This window comes from Odocoileus virginianus, chromosome 23 (assembly GCF_023699985.2).
Source record: "Odocoileus virginianus isolate 20LAN1187 ecotype Illinois chromosome 23, Ovbor_1.2, whole genome shotgun sequence".
Taxonomy (NCBI): Eukaryota; Metazoa; Chordata; class Mammalia; order Artiodactyla; family Cervidae; genus Odocoileus; species Odocoileus virginianus.
The window spans coordinates 16,642,300-16,667,015 of record NC_069696.1 but is presented as its reverse complement, the minus strand read 5'-3'; the positions used below and the strand labels follow the sequence as shown (position 1 = coordinate 16,667,015).

General features: G+C 37.8%; 1 protein-coding gene across 3 annotated transcripts; it reads left to right on the top strand.

The window, feature by feature from the left end:
- The first annotated feature begins 7,865 nt into the window (after window positions 1-7,865).
- On the top strand, window positions 7,866-22,712 carry LOC110149044 (killer cell lectin-like receptor 2). Of its 3 annotated transcripts, XM_020911377.2 has the most exons (8): window positions 7,866-8,048; window positions 9,539-9,655; window positions 11,841-11,930; window positions 13,359-13,592; window positions 16,328-16,470; window positions 18,471-18,577; window positions 21,949-22,096; window positions 22,181-22,712. In XM_020911377.2, the coding sequence occupies exons 2-7, from the start codon at window positions 9,541-9,543 to the stop codon at window positions 22,085-22,087; spliced, it is 828 nt and encodes a 275-aa protein (XP_020767036.2). In that variant the 5' UTR covers window positions 7,866-8,048; window positions 9,539-9,540; the 3' UTR covers window positions 22,088-22,096; window positions 22,181-22,712. The 3 variants fall into 3 exon arrangements, with proteins under 3 accessions (XP_020767036.2, XP_070309727.1, XP_070309726.1); XM_070453626.1 differs by lacking the exon at window positions 9,539-9,655; XM_070453625.1 differs by lacking the exon at window positions 21,949-22,096.
- The last annotated feature ends 2,004 nt before the right edge of the window (window positions 22,713-24,716 follow it).

Sequence of the window (24,716 nt, the reverse complement as noted above, 5' to 3'; positions counted from 1 at the left end):
AGTCATCATCCACTTTGCCCAAAGGTCAGTCAGGTCCCCTCTAAGGACCTTAGGGTGGAAGGACTGGGGTCTGACGGCTCGCCAGGGCTCTGGTGCAGCTAGACTAGAGCAGCTCTGGTAAACCTCTGTGCAATAATAGAGGTGCTCTCTCTGTGAACAGTCCAGTAGGATAGCCACTGGATACTGCACGTGGCTACTGAGTAGTTGAGATGTGGCTAACATAACTGAATTTAGAGTCATTTTAATTAAAAGTAATATTTTCCAACATTTTATTATGAAAAATTTCAAACATAGAAAACCCATATATGACAATTTAGAATCTATAACATTTTTCCTATACTGTAATAAGTCTAAGTCATGTCCTCTTGTTGGATATTTCACTTACAGATGAAATAACAGGCATAATTGGTGCCAATAGACCTTTTTTTTTAGTGTTATTTAATAGATTGAGATAGCCAAATGAGGCTTGTGGCTACCCTTTGGATAGTGTATCTCTGGAGCATGGCTTGGTAGCTTGTTTACTGTGGAGTGCATTAAAATGCATATTCTTTTCTGGTTTGCCATGGAAAGTCACCTGACCTCCAAATCACTGCTGTGAAAGACTATGCTGTCATTCCCTTCAGGTTGCTTATATGAAAACAAGCATTTCTGTTCAAGCTGTAGATCCTGATGAATGTGCAGTATAAAACCGTGTTATACTGGATGTCAACCTCAAAGAGAAAAGGAGAAAATTCCTGTGGGCCCACAATTTTTGGTTGCTCCTCAAAATAATCATTCTGTGGGTCCTGTTGAATAAGGTAATCCACTCAGGACTGAGCAAGATGGGGGAGAAAGAGTCCTTGGATGAGAAAGTCTTTAATGTCTTAACTGTCCTCATTCATAACTTCCCCCAGGCTTCCCTGCTTGCTCAGTGGTAAAGAATCCAGCTGCCAATGCAGGAGGTGCAGGTTTGACCCCTAGGTTGGGAAGATCCCCTGGAGAAAGAAATGGCAACCCACTCCAGTATTCTTGCCCAGAAATTCCCATGAACAGAGGAGCCTGGCAGGCTACTAGCCATAGGATCAAAAAGAATCAGACATGACTGAGGTGCCTTACCACACATGCAGCATTATGTGACAACCTCAAATAGCCAAAGTAATCCTGAGAAAGAAGAATGGAACTGGAGGAATTAACCTGCCTGACTTCAGACTATACTACACAGTCATCAAGACAGTATGGTACTGGCACAAAGACAGAAATATAGATCAATGGAACAGAATAGAAAGCCCAGAGATAAATCCACGAACCTATGGTCACCTTATCTTCGACAAAGGAGGCAAGGATATACAATGGAAAAAAGACAACCTCTTTAACAAGTGGTGCTGGGAAAACTGGTCATCCACCTGTAAAAGAATGAAACTAGAACACTCTCTAACACCATACACAAAAATAAACTCAAAATGGATTAAAGATCTAAATGTAAGACCAGAAACTATCAAACTCCTAGAGGAGAACATAGGCAAAACACTCTCCAACATAAATCACAGCAGGATCCTCTATGACCCACATCCCAGAATTTTAGAAATAAAAGCAAAAATAAATGGGACCTAATGAAACTTAAAAGCTTTTGCACAACAAAGGAAACTATAAGCAAGGTGAAAAGACAGCCCTCAGATTGGGAGAAAATCATAGCAAATGAAGCAACAGACAAAGGATTAATCTCAAAAATATACAAGCAACTCCTCCAGCTCAACTCCAGAAAAATAAATGACCCAATCCAAAAATGGGCCAAAGAACTAAACAGACATTTCTCCAAGGAAGACATACAGATGGCTAACAAACACATGAAAAGATGCTCAACATCACTCATTATCAGAGAAATGCAAATCAAAACCACAATGAGGTACCAGTATACGCCAGTCAGGATGGCTGCTATCCAAAAGTCTACAAGCAATAAATGCTGGAGAGGGTGTGGAGAAAAGGGAACCCTCTTACACTGTTGGTGGGAATGCAAATTAGTATAGCCACTATGGAGAACAGTGTGGAGATTTCTTAAAAAGCTGGAAATAGAACTGCCATATGACCCAACAATGCCACTTCTGGGCATGCACACCAAGGAAACCAGATCTGAAAGAGACACGTGCACCCCAATGTTCATCGCAGCACTGTTTATAATAGCCAGGACATGGAAGCAACCTAGATGCCCATCAGCAGACGAATGGATGAGGAAGCTGTGGTACATATATACCATGGAATATTACTCAGCCATTAAAAAGAAGTCATTTGAATCAGTTCTAATGAGATGGATGAAACTGGAGCCCATTATACAGAGCGAAGTAAGCCAGAAAGATAAAGACCATTACAGTATACTAACACATATATATGGAATTTAGAAAGATGGTAATGATAACCCTATATGCAAAACAGAAAAAGAGACTCAGATGTATAGAACAGACTTGTGGACTCTGGGAGAAGGCGAGGGTGGGATGTTTCAAGAGAACAGCATCGAAAACATGTATATTATCTAGGGTGAAACAGATCACCAGCCCAGGTTGGGTGCATGAGACAAGTGCTCGGGCCTGGTGCACTGGGAAGACCCAGAGGGATCGGGTGGAGAGGGAGGTGGGAGGGGGTCCGGGATGGGGAATACATGTAAATCCATGGCTGATTCATTCCAATGTATGACAAAAACTACTGCAATGATGTAAAGTAATTAGCCTCCAACTAATAAAAATAAATGGAAAAAAAATTTAAAAAAATTATAAATGAATGACTTGAGGGTGAGCCTACAGTCCAAACTGTGTAATGCAGTAGCAAGAACACTGAAGAATTGAAGTTCATTATGGCACTGCTTCACAGAACTATTTTCCCTTTCAACTTGTGAATAGACTCTATCTCTTAGTGGCTCAGAATCTGAATAGCTATCCAAAATACTTTTTTTTTGGCCATGATTTTTTCATGCTTACTTAATTTCGTGAGGTGTTCCTCTCATTTTGTTAGCAGCTGGAGAAAGGAAAATTTCTGTTTCGTTCATGGCTGGGGCCTAGTTGGGACAATAGAAGATTTTAACTCAGAATAGCTTTTACTGTATAGATAAGAAGGACAAATTAAAGTAGCTAGTTAGGGAAACAGGAAACTTCAAACAAGATGTTCTTTTGAGTTTTTACTGTAAGAGCCAGGAAATTTCATATGGCTCAGTGTCATAAAGTTTAGGCATTAGGAGGAATAACCATGGAAGAGGGAACATGGCCAGGTGAAGTTACTCCTCCCAACAGAGTGATGCAGAACATCTTTCCCTGGGAGCTGGTGGTTATTCCTGAAACCTTCACTTCAGGCTGGGACAGGAAGAACAGCCTGCTGCTGTGAAAAGATAAGCCACTGAGGTTTGAAGGTGTGACTAGCAGCTGTGTGCTAAGCCTCTAGCTGACGAAATTAATATTGTCAGGAAGGGATGGGTAAAACGTGTGGTTTCCTAAATAACACCTTTAAGCAGCCAGGAAGTAAATAAATGAATGCTTTATGTATTCATGCTGTATATGTGTTATGTGTGTTTTGCACAAAAGCAAATTCAGAAGACAGTGTACACGAACATTCAAAATGTTCTTTCTTTGTTTTTTTTTTTTTTTTTATCATTTTGTTTTCTTAAGGAGTGGGTGTAATGAAGTTTAGTGCTTCCATCTTGTGCTTTGATCGAAGGACAATGCTAGGAGTTTCAGTGAGTCCCACGTGAAATCATTGCTGTTATTTTGTGATGCTGGTTCTCTTCTTATTTAGGAAGAAATTTGCCTTTCTCAGAAATCAGAGCATAGTAATAAAAATAAACTGGAGCTTAGAGGGAACAGCTACACAATTTGTCTTTCTAGTTATTAACCTCATTCTGTCTCTACAAAACTATGAAACATCCAGATTTTGTAGTCAGTTCCTCTTTAACCATCTTGTGCATCAATGGCACATGTAGGCATCATATGTCTTCCATGTGCTACAGTTACAATAACAAATGGGACCAATGTGATGCTCAAGGTATGGAGTTTATATAGAGGAAATTAAGTATGGGTATGTAAGTAAAATAATGTTCTACCCTCGTCTAGTCTCCATGAGAGTTTTCCCCTCTCTTACTGGCTATAAGCATGTAAAACAAAAGAAAACAAAAAGGCTCAACATCACCAATATCTCCATGGGGTGGTAAGATACAAAATAACCAGATCTTAAGTCACAATGCTTATTTCCTAGAGGCAGTGGAATGCTGCCATGTTTCCCAGCTCCTCCACTGTGTTAAAATGCACTTGCCCCCTGATCCACATACTTTCTTCTAAGCATCTGCATTCCAAACTTGACATGTTGAGAAAGAGAACCTGGTTCAGTGCGTCAGCATTTCTGGATTGCAGTCCCGGCTCTCTGACTATTTATAGACTCCTTGAACAGAGAGAAAAAAAAGAACATTCACTTATTTTTGAAGCGTAAGAAATCCTACCTGTAGAGCTAATCTAACTGAATTTTTTCGGGTCTATGAAGTAAGTGACATTCATATTGAATCTGTGAGGAACCAGGCTTGGAAGAGTGTCATGTTCAAATTTTTACAGCTAGAAAGAATTTGAATCTTGGAGTTCAAATGATAATATTTAATATTTAATGTTCATTACCATTAGATCTGGCTAGCACTTTATATACCCTACAGTCTTGGGAGGCAAATATCACTACTTTACTTTTGGTGAGTCTGAGGTTTAAAGAAGTGAAGTGATTTGCCTCAAGTCACCCATGGAAGAGAGGGGCTGATACTTCAAGCCACATCTACTCAGTTCCAGCAGCAAGAGATTTGTTGAAAATCCAGGCCCTTCTGAATTCAAAGTCCATCTGTGCTCTGTATTCAGTCAGGCCTGATTTTAAACATTGGTCAAGAATTAGCATGGCAAATAGATGGGGAAACAGTGGGAACAGTGACGGACTTTATTTTCTTGGGCTCCAAAATCACTGCAGATGGTTTCTGCAGCCATGAAATTAAAAGATGCTTATTCCTTGGAAGACAAATTATGACCAACCTAGACAGCATATTAAAAAACAGAGACGTTACTTTGCCAACAAAGGTCTGTCTAGTCAAGGGTATGGTTTTTCCAGTGGTCATGTATGGATGTGAGAGTTTTATAGTAAAGATAGCTGAGCACTGAAGAATTGATGCTTTTGAACTATGGTGTTGGAGGAGAAGACTCTTGAGAGTCCCTTGGACTGCAAGGAGATCCAACCAGTCCATTTCCTAAAGGAAACTTCCATTTAGTCCATTTCCTAAACCATGATTTCCTAAAGGAAATCAGTCCTGAATATTCATTGGAAGGACTGATGCTGAAGCTGAAACTCCAATACTTTGGCCACCTGATGCAAAGAACTGACTCATTTGAAAAAACCCTGATGCTGGGAAAGATTGAGGGTGGGAGGAGAAGAGGACAACAGAGGATGAGATGGTTTGATGGCATCACCAACTCAATGGACATGAGTTTGAGTAGACTGAGGGAGTTGGTGGTGGACAGGGAGGCCTGGTGTGCTGCAGTCCATGGGGTCGCAAAGAGTTGGATACAACTGAGGGACTGAACTGAACTGAACTGCCACATTTTGACAACATGACTATTTCTCCCAGCCTACTCCCTATGTTCTCTCATCACACTTCATTCATTTCTGGCATTGGGATCGAGGGCTCAGGATCTTTCTGTTTTGAGATTGACAAAGCCAGGGCAGGGTGAGGGTAAAGAGAAGAAAATGCCTAGCAGTAAGTATTCCTGAAGTGTCTAGACTCCACCCATGAAACTTTGCTTGTGTGATTGGATTAAATTAGTCTCTGGGAGGTAATTCTGTTGACTGCTTGCCCACAATGATAAGTGGCAGACTCAGTGGTGATTCCAAGATTAAGGGTTGCATGGGAGAACAGGAGAGGACCTGCTGAGGACCAGACAACAAGCAGTATAACCTAGGGGGTGTTAGTGGTCAGAACGTTCAGCTGACTGTGTTTATCAAGTAGTCTGGGAAGACCTGGGAGGTGAAGAATAGGGATGCCTTCTAAAGAAAGGGTGATGGTTTGGTTGTGGCTGAAAGAGAAGGGTAAGCAGGGAATGTGGTTAGAGCCTGGTGAAGTAGGGCTGGGTGTGTCTCTGCATAATCAATTTCACCTTACGTTTTCTACCTCACTCCTCTTTCCCCACACTCTATATTCACCATTATCACCTGATTTGGAGAGCAATGTAAATTGATTTCATAGAAATGCACACCTGAAGACTGACAGCATGTGCATCAAATGAAAGTGAACTTCACTGAGAGACTTGGGGGTATTCTGGGAAGATCTGACTCATAGAAACAGACTTACAGAAATAAATTTCCTTTTGCTGAAAGATCATATGCCTTCATGAGGTAAGATTCATAGGTGAAACTCAAATAGGAGAATAGTTCATCAGTATCTTTTAAAAATATCAAATGTTATCATTTTCATACAACTAGTGTTGTATAAACAGAATAACTTTTCTGGGGACATTTGGTAATACATATCAAGGCTCTTTAATGTACATACCCCTTGACCTCATATTTTGTTTAAAATGTTTTCCTAAGAAAATATTCAAAAGTACAGGCTAAACATTTTTTATATTCACAAAAAGTTGAAAACAACCTAAATGTCCAGCAATACAGGATTTCCTGAATAAATTGTGGTATAATCTATATGGATAATAATTATACAATTGTTTTTAAGGTCACATTTTAGATGAATTGTTTTTTTTTTTTCCTTTCTTGATTTCCCTCTATAGATGAATAGTTTTAAATGAGGAAACACTTAGTAGAAAACAAGAGATCAAAAGTATTGTGTGTGGAATGACATCAGCTCTGAAGCTGCTGCTGCTGCTAAGTCGCTTCAGTCGTGTCCGACTCTGTGCGACCCCAGAGACGGCAGCCCACCAGGCTCCCCCGTCCCTGGGATTCTCCAGGCGAGAACTCTGGAGTGGATTGCCACTACCTTCTCCAATTCATGAAAGTGAAAAGTGAAAGTGAAGTCGCTCAGTCATGTCCGACTCTTAGTGACCCCATGGACTGCAGCCCACCAGGCTCCTCCGTCCATGGGATTTTCCAGGCAAGAGAACTGGAGTGGGGTGCCATTGCCTTCTCTGGACACCAACTCTGATAGCAAAAAAAGACATACAGATAAAAAACTAGAATCATATACACCAAAATTTTATAGTGGAATTACGTTTTAAAATACTTTCTAAAATACGTTTACCTGCAATAAACATAAATGGAAAAAGAAATCTTTTATTTTTGTGTGTTTTTTAAAAAAAATTATTTATTTTAATTGGAGGATAATTACAATACTGTGATGTATGGCCTCTGCCATCCATCAACATGAATCAGACATAGGCCTACATGTACCCCCTCTCTCCTGAATTCCTCTCCCGAATCCCTCACTAACCCATCCCCCCCAGGTTGTCAGAGTACCAGCTTTGGGTTCCCTGAGTTATACATCAAACTCCCACTGGCTATCTACTTTGCATGTAGTTGTGTGTATGTTTCAATGCTGAAATCTTTTATTTTCAAATAGCAATCTCTAAGAGAAAGTTTCTAAGAGACAAGTTATTTATTTAGTCATAATATTTCTTGTGTACATGTATCTATATTTATGCACATACATTTTAATCAGTTTTTTTTGCTAGTAGTTTCTAAGGATGCAAGTTTTTGTTAAAAGGGTTACTTTTTATTTCCGCCAAAGCCATATTAGTTTGTTTTTTCTGTCCTTCAATACAGATTTTGAATGTTATTTTACATAGGACCAAAGTGGTTGGTTAGTTGAAATGGGTGAAGATATATTCATGACCATTTTCCTTTCTCGTCAACATCAGCTTTTATCATACAATTTCCTTTCATCACTTTGGTCAAGAGGAGGGGCAGAAAATTTTGAGTTAGAGCATGATTCAAAGTCAATTCGTGTCTGCCTCCATCTTACAGCCTCTCACACACCCAAAGAATAGGGGATTGTAAAAGCTAACTTCTCTCACCTTTTTCTGGTCAGTTTTCTCCATCTGCATCACTGGACAGCACCGACACAGGTAACGTTCGCTTTTTATTGTCTCAGATATTTGTAGCTGAGTATCTATTAGTCCTACTGATTTTAAAAAAAGATTCTAGAGAAAAAAGATTCTCAGAATATGATAGTTTATTATAAATGACTTGGCATGAATATAGGAGGGATAGGAAAGCTTTTTATTTTTTTAAATTGATTCAGTTAGAACTGCATTCACTCTAAAGAGATGAAAACTGTAGTTCAGCATTTATGGAAAATTATTTTCTTTTTAAAAAATTGGTTATGATTTTTTGCTTTGTATTATCAAAATAAAGAGGGATTTGGGGAGTCAACAACTTTTTATTTAGGTCTAATGATTTGCATATTGCCTTAATCAATCTTGAAGAGTTCTGTAGTAGAAATAACCCTTTCTCCTTAAGAAATTGGGAAAATGTGAGTAATAAAATTTAGATACTAAAGAAAAGAATTAAAGAATATAGTTACATGTGCTATTTGTTTTCCATATTTACTGTTTATTAGCATCTTTTCACACTAATATACAAACAAGGTACATCATAAATATCTACAGTTTAAAGTTTCTTTTTATATTGATATCAATTGATAGATAGAATCCTTTATGGGTATTAACTAAAGACTGCCTGTTAACAAATTTTATTTTCACATAGGCTTCTCTGGCAACTAGAAGATTATTTCTTTAAGTTTAATATGCACAGAATCATTTGGGATTAAAAATTCAAGTGTCTGGGGTCTAATGTAAGAGATTTTTATTTGGCACATCTCCCACGAGGCACTGGAATCTGATATGTTAACCAATGTGCAGTGTTAACCCTCAATAATTTATTTTGCAGATGGTATATGGCATATACTTTGGTAGCATCATGTTATAGTTGAAAAGAACAACACAGTATATTTATCTACTCAGGTCAAGAAATAATTATCACAAACTGATATTCCAATCCTTCTAAGAACCTTTTACTATCAGTAATGTAGATCTGAATACATAATATATAAGTATATGTATATACATATACATATACATTTTAAGCCAAGATTATTTGTTTTTCAAAATCTCAAAAAGATATAATTTTTGTTTTTTGAATTAATAGTTTTAAAAGTATCTCAGTAATTTGTGATGGTATCACTTTGCCTAACACTTGTATATGCATGTTGAAGATTTTGAGCTAAATGGAATAGGACCTAGCCTATTTAATCTATCAGTAAATTAAAAAAAAATTCTTCCCATATTTTCTAATAATCATGGCTATAGTTACTAGGAGGAGTATAAATGACTTTAGCAAAAATATTGAAAGTTTCTCATTTCTTATATAAGTCAGGCTCAATCTACGTACTTCAGGCCCTTGAAGGAATTACTGAGCACACATCCACGTGCGTGCACACACATGCATAATCTTCTTAATCCTAGTATATTTTTAGAAAATGATGTTTTAATTTTTCTTTGGAATGAAATCATTCAGTTGAAAGTTTTGATGCAAAACGTATATTTGTTTACTCTAGAGATGAGTGATCAAGAAGTGACTTATTCCACCCTGAGATTTCTTCAGTCACCTTCAGAGTCACAAAACAGATTAAGACCTGGTGGCACTCAAAGACTTGACAAGACTGAGGAAAAAGGTACACATTTGAAACATCTAGATTCACCTGACTCTTATGTGCTTGCTAAGTCACTTCAGTCGTGTCCAACTCTCTGTGACCCCATGGATTGTAGCCCACCAGGCTCCTCTGTCCATGGCATTTCCCAGGGAAGAATACCAGAAAATGGGTTGCCATTTTCTCCTCCAGGGGATCTTCCCAACCCAGGGATTGAACCTGTATCTCCTATGGCTCCTGCACTTTCGGCGAAATTTTTTACCGCTGAGCCACTGGGGGAAGCCTTCTTATGGACTGTCAAATTTTGATGTTAGAAATAAAAAGTTCTATCCATATTCTAGGTGTTCAGTTGATAATAAGAAACCATAATGATCTTTAATGATCTTCTTAAAAAAATTGTTAGAATGGAGAAATTGATATATTCTTTTAAACTTGAGAAGGTAATAGAGCGATTTTATTCAAATTTGGTCAAGACAAATTCACAAGGACTCTTTCTAAGTTCCCCAACTAATTGAATCTGCACCCCCTGCATTGGAAGTACAGAGTCCTCACCACTGGACAGCCAGGAAAGTCCCTTGTGAGGGCTTCCAAAGTAAAAGACAGACTAGAGTCTCAAGAAAACATTGCAGTTCCTAAAGAAATATCTTACAGAATGTGAAGACATGAGAAATATGCATTAGAAGCAGTGTTCTTACTCAGAGAAAGGTATTTTTGGTGTCTTAAATGTTTACCAAACTTTAATGGCAATGAAAAAACAAAAATATTCAAATCAAAAGGGCATTCAAACTTTTCCATTCTCTCTCTGTACCTTCAAACAGTGTCACAAGCTCTAAACTGAAAATGATTTTTACTGATTTAATGTAATGCCCATCAGAGATAACAAATTTCGGATATATATATAAATATATATACACATGTATATATATATATAGAGAGAGAGAGGATCTTGAAAGTAGGAAAATAAATAGAGCACTGCTAAAGAAAAAAGTTTTTAAGATAAATGGAGAAAAATTGATTTCTAGAAAGTTCTTTAAGAGATGGAGCCCAGTAACATTTGCAGCTTCAGAATACTCACTCTTGGCTACAAATTTCTCATGAATATTGCCTGCTTTTTCCTTCTTCTTCATGATTAGCTGTGATCACACAAATATGCCTGTCACTGTGGATCCTCACAAATGAGTATTGTGTTTATTGCCATCTGTACTTTTGTGGACAGAGGAGCCTGGCAGGCTACAGTCCATAGGGTTGCAAAGAGTCATACATGATTGAACAACCCTCGCCCCCAACACACAAACACCTGTCTGTGCTTTTCTAAGGGATGCACACACACACACACACGTGTGTGTGCATTTATAAGGGATGCATTTTAAAACTCCTCCAATACTCTTCTTGTGGTGTTGGATTTCTGCAATGGGTGAATGTAAGTAAAAAACTTCTTTAAAACTTTACTTGTTTTAAAACTATAGTTACCAGATGGCAAATTAAAAACACTTTGTATGATGTATTTCTGTAAAACGTTTTTAAAAATTTTATGTATCTATTTTTGCCTGTGCTGGGTCTTGGGTTGCTGCTTTTGGGCTTTCTCTAGTTGCAGTGAGCGGGGGCTACTCTTTGTTGCTGTGAACTGGCTTTTCATTGTGGAAACTTCTTTTGTTGAAGAGCACAAGGGCTTCCCAGGTGGCACAGTGGTAAAGAATCCTCCTGCCAATGCAGGAGACTGGGGTTCGATCCCTGGGTTGGGAAAATCCCCTGGACCAGGAAATGGCAACACATTCCAGAACTCTTGCCTGAGAAATCCTATCGACAGAGGAGCCTGGTGGGCTACAGCCCATGGGGTTGCAAAGATTCAGACTACTGACACATGCACACTTGCATGTGTGTGCGCATGCACACACACACACACACACACACACACACACACACACACACACAGGTTCTAGGGCATGAGGGCTTCAGTAGTTTTAGCACACAGGCTCCATGGTTGTGGTACATGGGCTTAGTTGCTTGGCAGCATGTGGAATCTTCCTGGACCAGGGATTGAACTGGTACTGCCTGCATTGCAAGGCAGATTCTAAACCACTGGACCACCAGGATAGTTCCTGAAAATTTTTAGAGAAGATTGTTTCTATGTTTCAAATGTTGTCCAGCTTAAGATGAGTAGTGGGCCGACCTCTGTCCCCACTGACCACTTTCTTCCTTCTTTATTTAGAGTCTTCAGTGCCCTGGCATGGCATTGCAGTGACTCTTGGGATCCTCTGTTTACTTCTTTTGATGACAATCACCGTGCTGGGTATAAAGAGTAAGTAACTGAAATACATCCAAGTCTGAGTAATAGAAACAACCACTCATTGTGTAGGTCCCAAGCATGCTCTATCAATTGTTCCATGGCTATAATCAGAGAATGTTCCAGGGAGTTCTTTCTTAGTGATGTTTTCCCTAGATATAATCACAGTGTGATTTTCATTTTGTTTATCTATTCCTGTATCTCTGAAGCTGTAATGAGCTGTCCGTTCTGTATAAGGCATGTTAACATTTTTTATGATATAGGACTTAGCACAGAAAACCCCCTTTTCCATGAGGGACACCATCTCAGACCCCCAGTGGTGCCTGAAATCACAGAAAGCACTGAACCCTGTACATACTATGGGTTTTTCCTATTCATACACACCTACAATAAAATTTATAATTTAAGCACAGTAAGCGAATATCTGAATTGCCAGCATCACTACTCTTGTGATTTCAGACCATTATTAAGTGAAGTAAGGGTTGAATACAAGCACTGCATATCCCGACAGTCATCTGATGAAGTTTACCAAGTGACTGATGAGAGTGGGATACACTTGACAAAGGAATGATTCCCCTTCCTGGGGAACACAAGAGGGATGGCGTGAGTTTCCATCACACTATGCAGAACTGCATGCAATTTAAAACTTATGAATTACTTATTTCTGGAATTTTCCATTTAATATTTTCAGGTTGTGGTTGACAGGGTAACTCAAATTGCAGAAAGCAAAACCAAGGTTAAAGGGGAACTATTGTAATATTCCACCTTTTAAATTTACATTACTTGGAATCTGAGATACAAATTCTTTGAGAAACAACTGTTTGAAAGTGAATCATGACTTTCTCTTAATTTTTAAAAAAATCCATAATAAGGAAATGATTTAGTAAAATGAGTGAGTCTATGCATGGATGTTAGATGATCTTGAATGTGACCTTTAGCTTTCATTTGAGTTCCTTGACATCTTTGGGGGAAAGTACTAATATGTTACACTCAGATAAAACTATGTATTTGGGTCTTCCTCTCTTTTTTCTTATGGATATTCTGTCTATTCCAATGATATTGGTGCTATTTCTTCATGCTGTTTAGTGTAGATTTTCATACTCAGAAGATGTGTTGCTAAGTGTTGGTCAGTTTCTCCTTTGGTGCCTATTTGTAGATGACACGCTAACTTAAAAAGAAATTGAACTGAATACTTAGATGTTACCATCATAATTTTATTTAGAAATCATGATTTATTTATTCTATACTTAGGTGGCCCATAGTGAGAAATCTGATGTTTCAATTTATATGGTCACGTTGTAGAGGTGTTACTTTCTAAATGTAAAATTACTAATTAAAGGAATGAAATAGATTGGTTGTCAAAGTGAGATTTCTTTTCTCCTGTCCTAATAACAGTGAAGTTTTATAAGTACTTTAAAATTATACCTATGCTGTTAATTTTAGTTTTCCAGTATATTCAAGAAAAACATCAACAGGAGGAAATTCTACGGAACCTCAGTCAGAAGTATGATGTTTTACGAAGTGACAACTACTTAAAGAAGCAACTTTTGACAGAGAAGACTTCAGAATGCGATAGACTAAATGAAACTGTTCGGCAAATAAAAAGGTCAGACTTACTTGTTACAGAAAAGGAATGCAATCAAGAAAAGAAGTCTTCAGAGTCTTTGCCAAATACAGGTATGGAGGAAATCTTGAATTAAAGATCACACAATTTTCCATTAATTATTCCTACTCCAAAAGTTTTGAGGCTTGATCCAGGCTTATGTTATGTGTCAGGGATCCACGTCTGCTAGACAACTTTTAATTTGTGCCTCTTAGATGTATCATGGTTATTTGAGTTTGCTTATTTCAAATATAGGATTGAGACCCCAGGAATCATGTTTGGATGAATAGTCTTGTACTTCCCAAACCCAATTGCAGTTCTTGCCTTCTTATGCTCCCAGAAGGTGAAATAATATTATGTCAGGGTCCCTGAAAATTTGGATTGCTTTGGACTTGCAGGCAAATTAGACACTTCAACTTTGCTGCTGACATGAAATATGGTGACGATCAGTAAAAATACATTTAGGCTAAAATAAGTGCAAGTCCTTTCATGTGTATGCTGTTGTAGATAACTCTGTGTTTGTGTTTCCACTCTGCACTGACTTCAGATATTTTATCTATTTATGATCAATATGTACTTCCTCCAGTGGGCTTCCCCCGTGGCTCAGCGGTAAAGAACCTGCCTGCAATGCAAGAGACGCAGGAGATGTGGGTTCAATCCCTGGGTGAGGAAGATCCTCTGGAGGAGGGCATGACAACCCACTCCAGTATTCTTGCCTAGAGAATCCCATGGACTGAGGATCCAGGCAGTCTGCAGTTCATAGGATCGAAAAGAGTCAGACAAGACTGAAGTGACTGAGCACGCACATGCATATTCCTTCTAATACATTTACAAGACGTGCCAGGATGTTGATGTTTGTGTGACATTGTGTGATGATACTATTCAAAACATCTAAGAAATAAGAATATTAAATCTCATACAATAATGAACTTTGTTATGCATAATGATGGAATGAATTGGCCTGATTAATCAACATCTCAATATTTTGTTTAGTGTTCATTATACAAAGAGATTTTGCATATTTGATATCATTTAGGTATGGTAGTTAGTAGAAATGTACTTTTTCGAGTACTGAAGAATTAATAATATTTTATTTTTTGTTTCTTTTTTTACTACCTATAAAAAATTTAGATTTCATGCTGTAGAAAGGTTCACATCTTGTTTTTTTCTCTTCTGTGGCCATTTTTCCATAGTCTTTTTTTTTTTTTTTTTTTTTAATTATTTACTTTTGGCTGGGCTGTGTTTTTGTTGCTGCACGGGCTTTTCACTAGTGGTGATGAGTTGGGGCTACTCTCTAGTTGCAGTGCATAGACTTCTCATTGTGGCGCCTTCTCTTGTTGTGGAACATGTGCTTTAGGGCGCACTGGCTTCAGTAGTCATGGCACAAGGGCTCAATAGTTGTGGCTCCCAGGTTCTAGAGCACAGGCTTGATGGTCATGGCACATGGGCTTAGTTGCTCCATGGAATGTGGGATCTTCCCAGATTAGGGGTTGAACCTGGGTCTCCTGCATTGGCAGGCAAATTCTTTACCACTGAGTCACCAAAAAACCTCTTCCATAGTAAATACTCCTCACAAACATATCTGTTAGTGTTGCATGTTATTGCATTGTATTTGTGACAATTTAAATGTTTTCTTTATTAGACTGTTAGACTGTTTTCAATTTTTGTCTTCTATAAATAATCATAAACATACTTTGAGGGATTAATAGTATTTTGATTTCGTATATTATAAAAGATGAGGACAAGAAAAATTTCTAAAGAATAATTTTAATTTTATTTAGAAGGTGTTTCAGAATCTCTAAGCAGTTATAAAGTTAATTTTATTATTATAAAAACTGCTTTTCTGAGGTATTATTAATATGCAAAAAGCTGCATATAATTAATGTATGCAACTTGATGAGTTGGGACATATGTATATATGGGTAAAACCATCCACAATTAGAGTAATAGGCATATCTATCACCTTTAAAAGTTTTCCTATGTCCCTTTCTGCTCTGTGGTAAGAACACTTAGCATGAGATCTGCCCTTTTAACAAGTTTTTAAGTGTTTGATTCATTATTAGCTTCAGGCACCATGTTGTACTTCAGATCTCTGGAATTTATTCACCTTGAGTAACTGAAACTGTGTACCCATGAAACAACAGCCCTTTCCCTTCCCCCAGTTACCCCTTTTCTACTTTCTGTTTGACTACTTTTTACATCTCTTACAAGTGGAATCATGCAATATTTGCCCTTTGTCATTGACTTATTTCACTTAGCCTACTTATCCTCAAGTTTCATCCATGCAGTTACTGATGGCAAGATTTCATTCTAACGGCTGAGTAATATTCCCTTTATTTTTTTATATTTATGAACTCTATATTTAGTTTTGGCAATAGACTAAAAAGTAACCATGACATTGTTAATTGTTGTGTTTCTTGATACAGGGCAATAAAAACAATGTTGATTCTGTAAAAGTAGTCACCTTTGGTTAATCAAGAATGTGCTTCTCAATTGTTCTCTATCTCTGTTTTCATAACCTCAGAAGTCCAGTGCTGGAAAATAAATATTCCCTTTAAAATAGATCACGTTTTCTTCAACCATCAATGGGCATTTGGATTGTTTCCATTTCTTGACTATTGTGAATAGTGCTGCAAAGACTATGGGAATGCAGAGTTCCCTCAGCATTCCTGACTTCTGATGAAATTCATATTATCATTACTGATAGCTATTAAGATTTTTCAAATTATGGAGGGCTGATAAATATCTTCCTCTGCTTAACAAAACACCAGATGAACAGACTTTTAATGCTTCACCTTATGTATTATAGGCAAACTCAAGGAAGTCTCCTGGTGGTGTTGGGGAGTAAACTGTTACTACTTTACTGCTGAAACTAATACCTGGATGGGATGTAAACAGATTTGCCAAAGTCACAATTCATGTCTTTTGAAGATAGACGATGCAGAAGAACTGGTATCATGGATTGTTATATGTACTTTTATCCTCTAGGCCTCTGTCTCTCACCTTTGGGCCCAAGATACTGAGAAAATGGGGAAGTTTAGAAAAAGGAACCTTCAGTTATTCCTTGTGTCATGACTGTCAAGTGAACAAAAATTGTATAGTTAAGAGTCTCAAAAAAAAATCAAACAAAACAGATTTTTCTAGTGAAATATCTTTGGTCTTTCCTTCTGTTAAGCTAATTACTTAAAAGTAAGAACTGAAGAACATGAAGACTGTAACACAGAGAGCCTCCTTGAGGGTAGGAGTGGCAGTTGCTTCTTAGAGATCGAAATTGATGGGCTGAGTGTGGCATTCATCAGAATCCCTAATAAATATTTCCCTCTTGGTGAATGCTATTCTCAAATACCTTCTTGTTTCCACAAAAAAGATAAAAAATTAAAGAGCAGAAGAACTTGCCTGCTAATAGGAATGTGATCTTGCTATTTTATAAGCATTCAATACATATTACCTATCATGATGGGCATGATTATTTCCAAAATGGAAACCCCCTTGAAGATGCAATTTGGGTCTTTGCAATCATCTCCCTTATTTAGGGCTCTGAAGAAAAAGCATGCCTTTCCTTTGATGAAGTACTTAACACTTCAGTAAATGGCAGTCTGGAGCCAGCAGTTATTTTTTTCCTATAAGGAGGTAACTGAAAACCCAAAGGCAGTGTAGTTTAGTAGTTACTATTAGGAATCCAGGAGCCAGACTGCCTGGTACCGAATTCAGTTCTGCCACTTACTAGCTGGGTGACCCTAGGCAAATTACTTAACCACTCTGGGCCTCAGTTTTCCCACCTGGAAAATGTAGATAATAATGAGAAATATAAAAGTGGTGGTAGTTTTACAAATTAGCTTTATGGTCATTTTCATTGCATCTGTAGGCAACATTCTGGAGTAGGTAGTGGCAACCCACTCCAGTATTCTTGCCAGGATAATCCCATGGACAGAGGAGTCTGGCAGGCTACAGTCTGGGGTCTCAAAAGTTGGACACAACTGAGTGACTGAGCATGCACGCATGTAGGTAGCATTTACTTGGTCAGTATTTGTATATATTATATCAATATGTATATCTCTCAAAAAGAATTGTAAAAAGAGAAAATACAGTGACAATAATATTGCATTTATCTTTTAAACTTATGGCAAATAAAAACTATCCACACACACAAAATGTGTTTTTACAGAGAAACGGTTGCAACTATCAGTCTGAAATCTCTACTTATTATCTAGATAAACAAAACAAAATTTCTATGCAAATCTAACAGATATTTTAAATCATAACATGAAAGAATTATGATGTCAAGTCATAAAGTAACTTTTTATGTTTGTTGCACTAAAATAATTAAAATTATATTTAGAAATATATTCAGTCATTTAATCAGACTTTATGTACTATGTCATTTTGATATATTACATTTGGGGGCATAGTAAATATTTCCAAATATGGCCCTGTTTCCCTCCACCCCTTCCAATTATTGAACTACAGCACGTCTTTTTTTTATCTTTTTAATGAAGTTGAAGGCTCTAATGCACACATCCCCACGAACATTTGTTATTTTAATAATTTGTTTAGAAGATTTCTTCTTTCACTTGAAATATGTAATGATTATTTTTCTTAACCCTTAAGTTTTCTTTGGAGCATGACTTTGAATGGTTTCATAAAATGTCATGTATTATTTAACAATTCTTCTATTGTTAGATATTTAAATTTAAACTTTTCCACATTTTAAATAACCTATTAGACTGGCAGCCATTTGTAACAGAAATAAACTATTAGATGAAAATTACTTTGGAAAATGAAAATACAGTGGTTGAAGGAAGAGAGAGTCTTTTAGGAAGGAGGGATGAAGGATCAAGTAGAAATTAGCAGACCACTGGTAGTAGAAACAACTGGATCTTTTACCTGACCTTATTTTTATTCATTTAATAGATGTGAATTTAGTCCCATGATATGTTTTGTTTCCTTTTTAGAACCTCCTTCAACCCCAGGCTTGTCAAAATTCCTACTGGATTGGATTATCATTTAACCAAATGGAAAATAGGTGGAAATGGATTGACAATGGCATACCTTCTGGACTGTAAGTTTCCGGGATGCATTCAAACTCTAATATTGGTGTTGGGTTGGAATGATTATTTCTAAAAATAATCTTCATGGAGCTCAACTCATTTTCAGGTAGAAGTCATTAGTAAGAAGGAGAATGATTCAAAAAGTATTTCAGGAAGTGTAGTTAAAAAGAAAGAGAAGCATCATACAGAGTTAATATAAAATTATGACACTAAACAGATGTTCAGAAGTATGTGTTATGAGGCCTGCGGACTAAAACAGAATCATAAAGTAAGGTGATGTGATGTGATTGGACCAGTCTGAGTTAGCCATAGTGATCCCTTCCACAACCACAAATAAGTATTTTGAGTATCAAAATTTTGAGTATCAAAATTCACTTGAAACTCCTTTGTATTCGTGGTGGTGGCGATGGTTTGGTCACTAAGTTCTGTCTGACTTTTGCGGCCCCATGGACTGTAGTCTACCTGGCTCCTCTGTCCATGGGACTTCCCAAGCAAGAATACTGGAGTGGGTTGCCATTCCTTTCTCCAGGGGTTGTTCCCAACCCAGGGATGGAACCTGTGTCTCCTGCATCCCCTGCTTTGCATGCAGATTCTTTACCATTGAGTCATTGGGAAGCCTTTGTATTAGTAGTTTATATTAATTATAAATAAACATAAATGTAAATATAAACATACACACATGCATGTGTATACACATACATATACCCTCATCCTCCCTATAGTCCTTCTATTAAGTGCAGTACTTTGTGAACTCTCGAGTTTACATTTAGTTATAATCTGCTATTCAATGATTTTTTAAAAAATCTGAACTGTTACATTTTTTATTTCTAAGAGTTCTCTTACATTTTCAAATCTGCTTGCTAGTTACTCATGTATTCAAACTGTCTTGAATTTATTTGAACTTATTTATTTCTTAAAAGATCATCCTCAATTTATATTTGGTACCTGATCATTTTAATATTTGAAGTTTTGTGGGTCCAACCTATCACATCTTTTGTTCATGATGTCATTTCCTTTGTAGTGTTTAGTGGTTTTTTTTTTTTTTTTTTTTGAGCCTCTGGAAATTATTTGAGGATTGAGATGAAGGTGGCTTCCTCAAGGAAAATATTTGCCTTTGTTGGCTGTCTTGGGACATTGTGAATCTGAGCAGTTTTTAATTCTAAATTTGGGCTCTGCAAGTAGTGTGATTCTGGGCTGCAAATCTACAAGAGATGTCATCCAAGAGGCAACCTTAATGTAGTCATAGTCTGTGAGTACAGTCCCAGGCGAACACTTTCAGGGCCAAAATAAGATGCTCACATTGCATAATTAATCAAATCCACATTAAACACATAGCGCTATGCAGGGGGAAAGAAATGGGATAGCCCATCACACTTGGATGGGATGGGATAGCTTGTCACAGTTAGGAGAAGGGGCAAGTGTGTGAAAAGATGCCCTGGATCCTAAGTTACACACTCTTCATCTGACCTGGCTATGTGGTATCACATTTCCCTGAGGATGGTGGAAGGGCCAGACTTGAGATTTTGTATAAGGGGGCCAACAGACAGAAGGTTCCTGTGGCCAGCGCATACCTTTTCTCTACTGCGTGGATACAGGAGCAAGCATGCCTGGTTAGAGCTGCAGCTTTGCAATTAACCTGAGGGGCAGCTATGGATTCTACTGGAGTTCTTCAGGCAGGGGGCCAGAATGAGTGTCCCCCATGGGTGACAAACTTAAGGTTGAATGTAGAGTGTCTATGTTCATCATGTATGTTTTATGTATGATGTTTTATGTCTGCTTGATTCTTTCTTCCTTTCCTATGTTCAGCACACATGGGTTCTACTTCCTCTTTGTCTTTGTGCCCAGTTGCTCAGTTGTGTCCAACCTTGGCCTGTAGCCCACCAGGTTCCTCTGTCCATGGAATTTTCCAGGTCAGAATACTGGGGTGAGTTGCCATTTCCTTCTCCAGGGGATCTTCCCAACCCAGGGATTGAACCGACATCTCCATTGGCAGGTGGATTCTTTACTGCCAAGTGAAGCCCTCTGCTTACTACATCTAACAAATCACATAGGTTACTAACTTACTTAACACATCTGGTACTTTCTGCTTGTGCCTCACAAGCTATTTAGTTTCATTTCTCTTCCTTAATTGTTTCTCTTTTTACCTATAGCATGTTCAAGTATTCCTAGGTAATACAGCAAATGCAAATTGCATGAGGGGTGGTTTGTGATTTTGGATTGTTAGGTGGGATTATTCCTTTTCTCTTCTGCTTAAATTCAAGGTTCAAGACAGTCCTAAGGTGGTTTATATTGGAAATATATCACTTTTGTCTCAACCCTTTTGGTAGCTTGCTTTCTATGCACTGGGTTGGCCAAAAAGTTGGTTCGGGTTTTCCTGTAAGGTGTCATGAACTTTTTTGACCAACCCAATAGAATTTTCATCTTGGGCAGAATTCATTCTCTAGCTTGCTACTTCTAAGGGAAAGATTGGTTTCAGTGTTTCACTTACCATTCTGGGTTTCCATTTTTGCTTAACCCTCACAGCCTGAGCACAAATCTGCCTCTTTCCAGTCCATGAACTTACTCAAGAGGTTTTAAAATTTTTTTTCAGCATTTTACACTATCTTCAACAGGAAGATAGTTCTCCCCTAATCAACCACTTTGCTGAAATAGAGATCCTGTTTTAGATACTTTTTCAGTGAAATTTTAATGTTTTAGTTAATAACTATTAGCTATGGGGGTAACAGCCCCATAGCTAACTGGGAGAGAGGGAAAGAAAAGATATGAAACATCCATTCAACAACTTCATCTCTGCCTATATTCCAATTCTACTTTTTCTTCTTAAATTATATTCACATGCTACCCAGTTACCTGTATCATAGAAATTCAGTTCCTCTCCTTTAAAAATCTCATTTTAATTTAAATAATTAACACAAGAAAGCAGGTTACCATGTCATGATCTCAACTAGCAATATTGCTCTATGGTCAAAAATTCCCAGGGTGAAACAAAATGTGAGGTTATAGATGTGATCAAGAAGATGTTATTCTATTTAATGGGCTAAGAGCAATAGGAGATCTTCTAGTTTATTTATTTATTTGGCTGAGCCAACTCTTAGTTTCAAATATACAGGATCTTTTGTTGTTGCAGGTGAACTCTTAGTTGTGGCTTGTTGGTGTGTGGAATCTAGCTTCCTGACCAAGGATCAAACCCAGGCCCCTTGCATTGGGAGCATGGAGTCTTAGTCACCGGACCAGTATGGAAGTCCCAAAAATCTTTTAGTGATGAACTTATCATTAGTATTTCCATAGGCCAGATATTTAGAAAACAGAGTTAAAAATATGATTTATGTTATTGTAAGCTGCAGAATTAAACAGTTGACCATGTATGTTTTCTTTCCTACAGTAATTTGACAATAATGGGTTATCATTTTTGGAAAAGTGAATGTGCATTTTTAACCTCAACAAGAATAGAAACAATTAATTGCTATAGAACCTATAATTGTATCTGCAAGAAGAGAATTGATTGCTTCAGTAAACGCTAAGAAGAAAAGGTGAAATGGAATTTTGTAAATTTTTTTGTTGTTGGTTTTCTATAGTAATTTGTGGTTAATTATAAATTAATGTTTTGACTGCAGGACTTAGTTTACTGTAGAAACAGAGATGAGATGGAAGAGGAAGAGAAAACGCTCTTTTGGAATGTGATGGAAGACATCAGATGCCGTGTGTCTTCTTGGGGAAGAGAGAATCATTTTGTCTTTGGAGAGCAGTTACACCTCTCTTTTGATGGCCTTGAGGAATTGCTTTGTGTTTTCCTGAAACACCCACATAATCAATTAGACAACTTTGATAAATGGCTTGAGTTTTTTCCTTATCATTAGGATAAATCATTTCAATAAACTCTGGCTTTGAGAGATCATAATTAATAACTAAAAAGTAGTTATCCTTCCTCCCGCCCCATCTAGATACTTAACTCTCATGAAGAATAATTTTGCTATAATTTCAAACTTACTGAATAGTTGAAACAGTAGTACAAGGAACTATCTTGTAACCTTTACCCATGGTTACCATTTGTTTAAATTTTACCGTATATGCATTTTATAGTTTCTTTCTTTCTGTCTCTTTCCTTGCTGATTCATTTGATAATAAATTTAGGACATTATGCCCCTTTTTCTTTTTTTTTTTTTTGTCCCTTTGTCTAAATGTTTCACAAGAACAAGGATTTTGTCCTCTATAACCATAGAACAATTGTCAAAATCAGAAAATTTAGCACTGGTACAGTACTATGAGGGAAGCCTGGTGTGCTGCAGTCCATGGGGTAGCAAAGAGTTGGACATGACTGAGTGACTGAATAACCAATAGCAGACTTCCAATTGATACACAGTCCTCCCCATCAGCTCTAGATGTGGCCCTTCATAATTTGAAACACAGTGTTACAATGATGAATTCCACCATCACTTCTTATACAAAGTGGTAGTGGAAACAGAAGAAGAAAAAAGACATAATTTCTTATCATATAACTATAAAAAATATAGCTATAAAAAGAGCTGTAAAAAATAGCTACCAATCCCCTTGTCTGTGTAATAGGTTATGAAGCCGTAGTTGAATTTATCACTTTCTATTCCTACCACTCATTTTTCTCATGAAGCTGATGCCTCAACTAGTTGTGCAGCTCATTGGTGTTGTGATGGTGGCTCAGAAGAGCTCTGGTACTGAAAGGCTGTTGCTGAACCACGAAAGATGCTGGGATTCTTGGCCTCTGGGGGAGAAAAATTCAATCTGGGTCCAGAGATGAGGCTTGGTCACTCAGAGCTTTTGTGTAATAAAGTTTTATTAAAGTATAAAAGAGAGAAATCTTCTGACATAGACATCAGAAGGGGGCAGAAAGTGTGCCCCCCCCCCCCCGCTAGTCTTTAGCTGGATGTTATATAGCTACTAGCAGTCTGCTAATTAAAGAAAGGAAATGTCTCAAAACTCAGAGAATGGCACCAGGCCCCTCACCCACAACATGGATTATTGAGATAACATTGGCACCAGGTGAGTCATCCTGGGCCATAAAACAATTGACATTAATCTTGAAGAAAGGAAGATTTTGATACAAATACATAGTTTCATTAGCATAGATTAGGAGAACAATATATTGAAGGAGGAAACAGTACAGGCTCCATCTTGAAAGCAGGACTCCATCTTGGGCCAGGCTGTGGACTTTGAGCTATATGCCCAGTATTTATGGAAACGATATACCAATAGGAAAACCAGGCCCCTGGAAAGAAGAGCCCCAGCGCTCTCCATCACCTAAAAGAATACCCTAACTATCTGTGTAACCGAATAGAATCATACATTCTATTATGCTTATTGGGGTATGACCACAGGCCTATTGATAATTGTCCGCTGTTAACTACCTAGGCTTAAGGCACCATGAATCACAGGTTAACTTTGAGTGTATCTTTCTTTTCCTTTGTTCAGACTAGTTTCAGGGAATTTGGGGAAGTGGGTTTGGGCATGTATACTTAGGGTATATAAGGTTTTCACAAAAACTGGTTGGGGTCCTTGGCTAAGAGGAGACTCTGCCTTGGGCCCGCCAGTGTAATAAATTGCACTCCACTATCTTCAGTGTCCTTCAGAGTGAGTTTGTTTCCCTGAATGCATGGCTACAATAGTACAAATATAGCATACTAGTTTGTCAAGTTGGTTCTGACCCTTTAGGCGGAACCGACTTGAATACAGTTTAGTTCAGTCGCTCTGTCGTGTCCGACTCTTTGCGACCCCATGCCAGGCCTCCCTGTTCATCGCCAACTTCCGGAGTCAACACAAACCCATGTCCATTGAGTCAGTGATGCCATCCAACCATCTCATCCTCAGTCGTCCCCTTCTCCTCCTGCCCTCAATCTTTCCCAGCATCAGGGTCTTTTCCAATGAGTCAGCTCTTCGCATAAGGTGGTCAAAATAATGGAGTTTCAGCTTCAGCATCAGTCCTTCCAATGAACACCCAGGACTGATCTCTTTTAGGATGGACTGGTTGGAACTCCTTGAAGTCCAAGGGACTCTCAAGAGTCTTCTCCAACACCACAGTTCAAAAGTATCAATTCTTCTGCTCTCAGCTTTCTTTATATCTTGAAGACAGAGTCTGGGGTAAATACATAACACATTAACATAGCTTAAGACAAACATTTC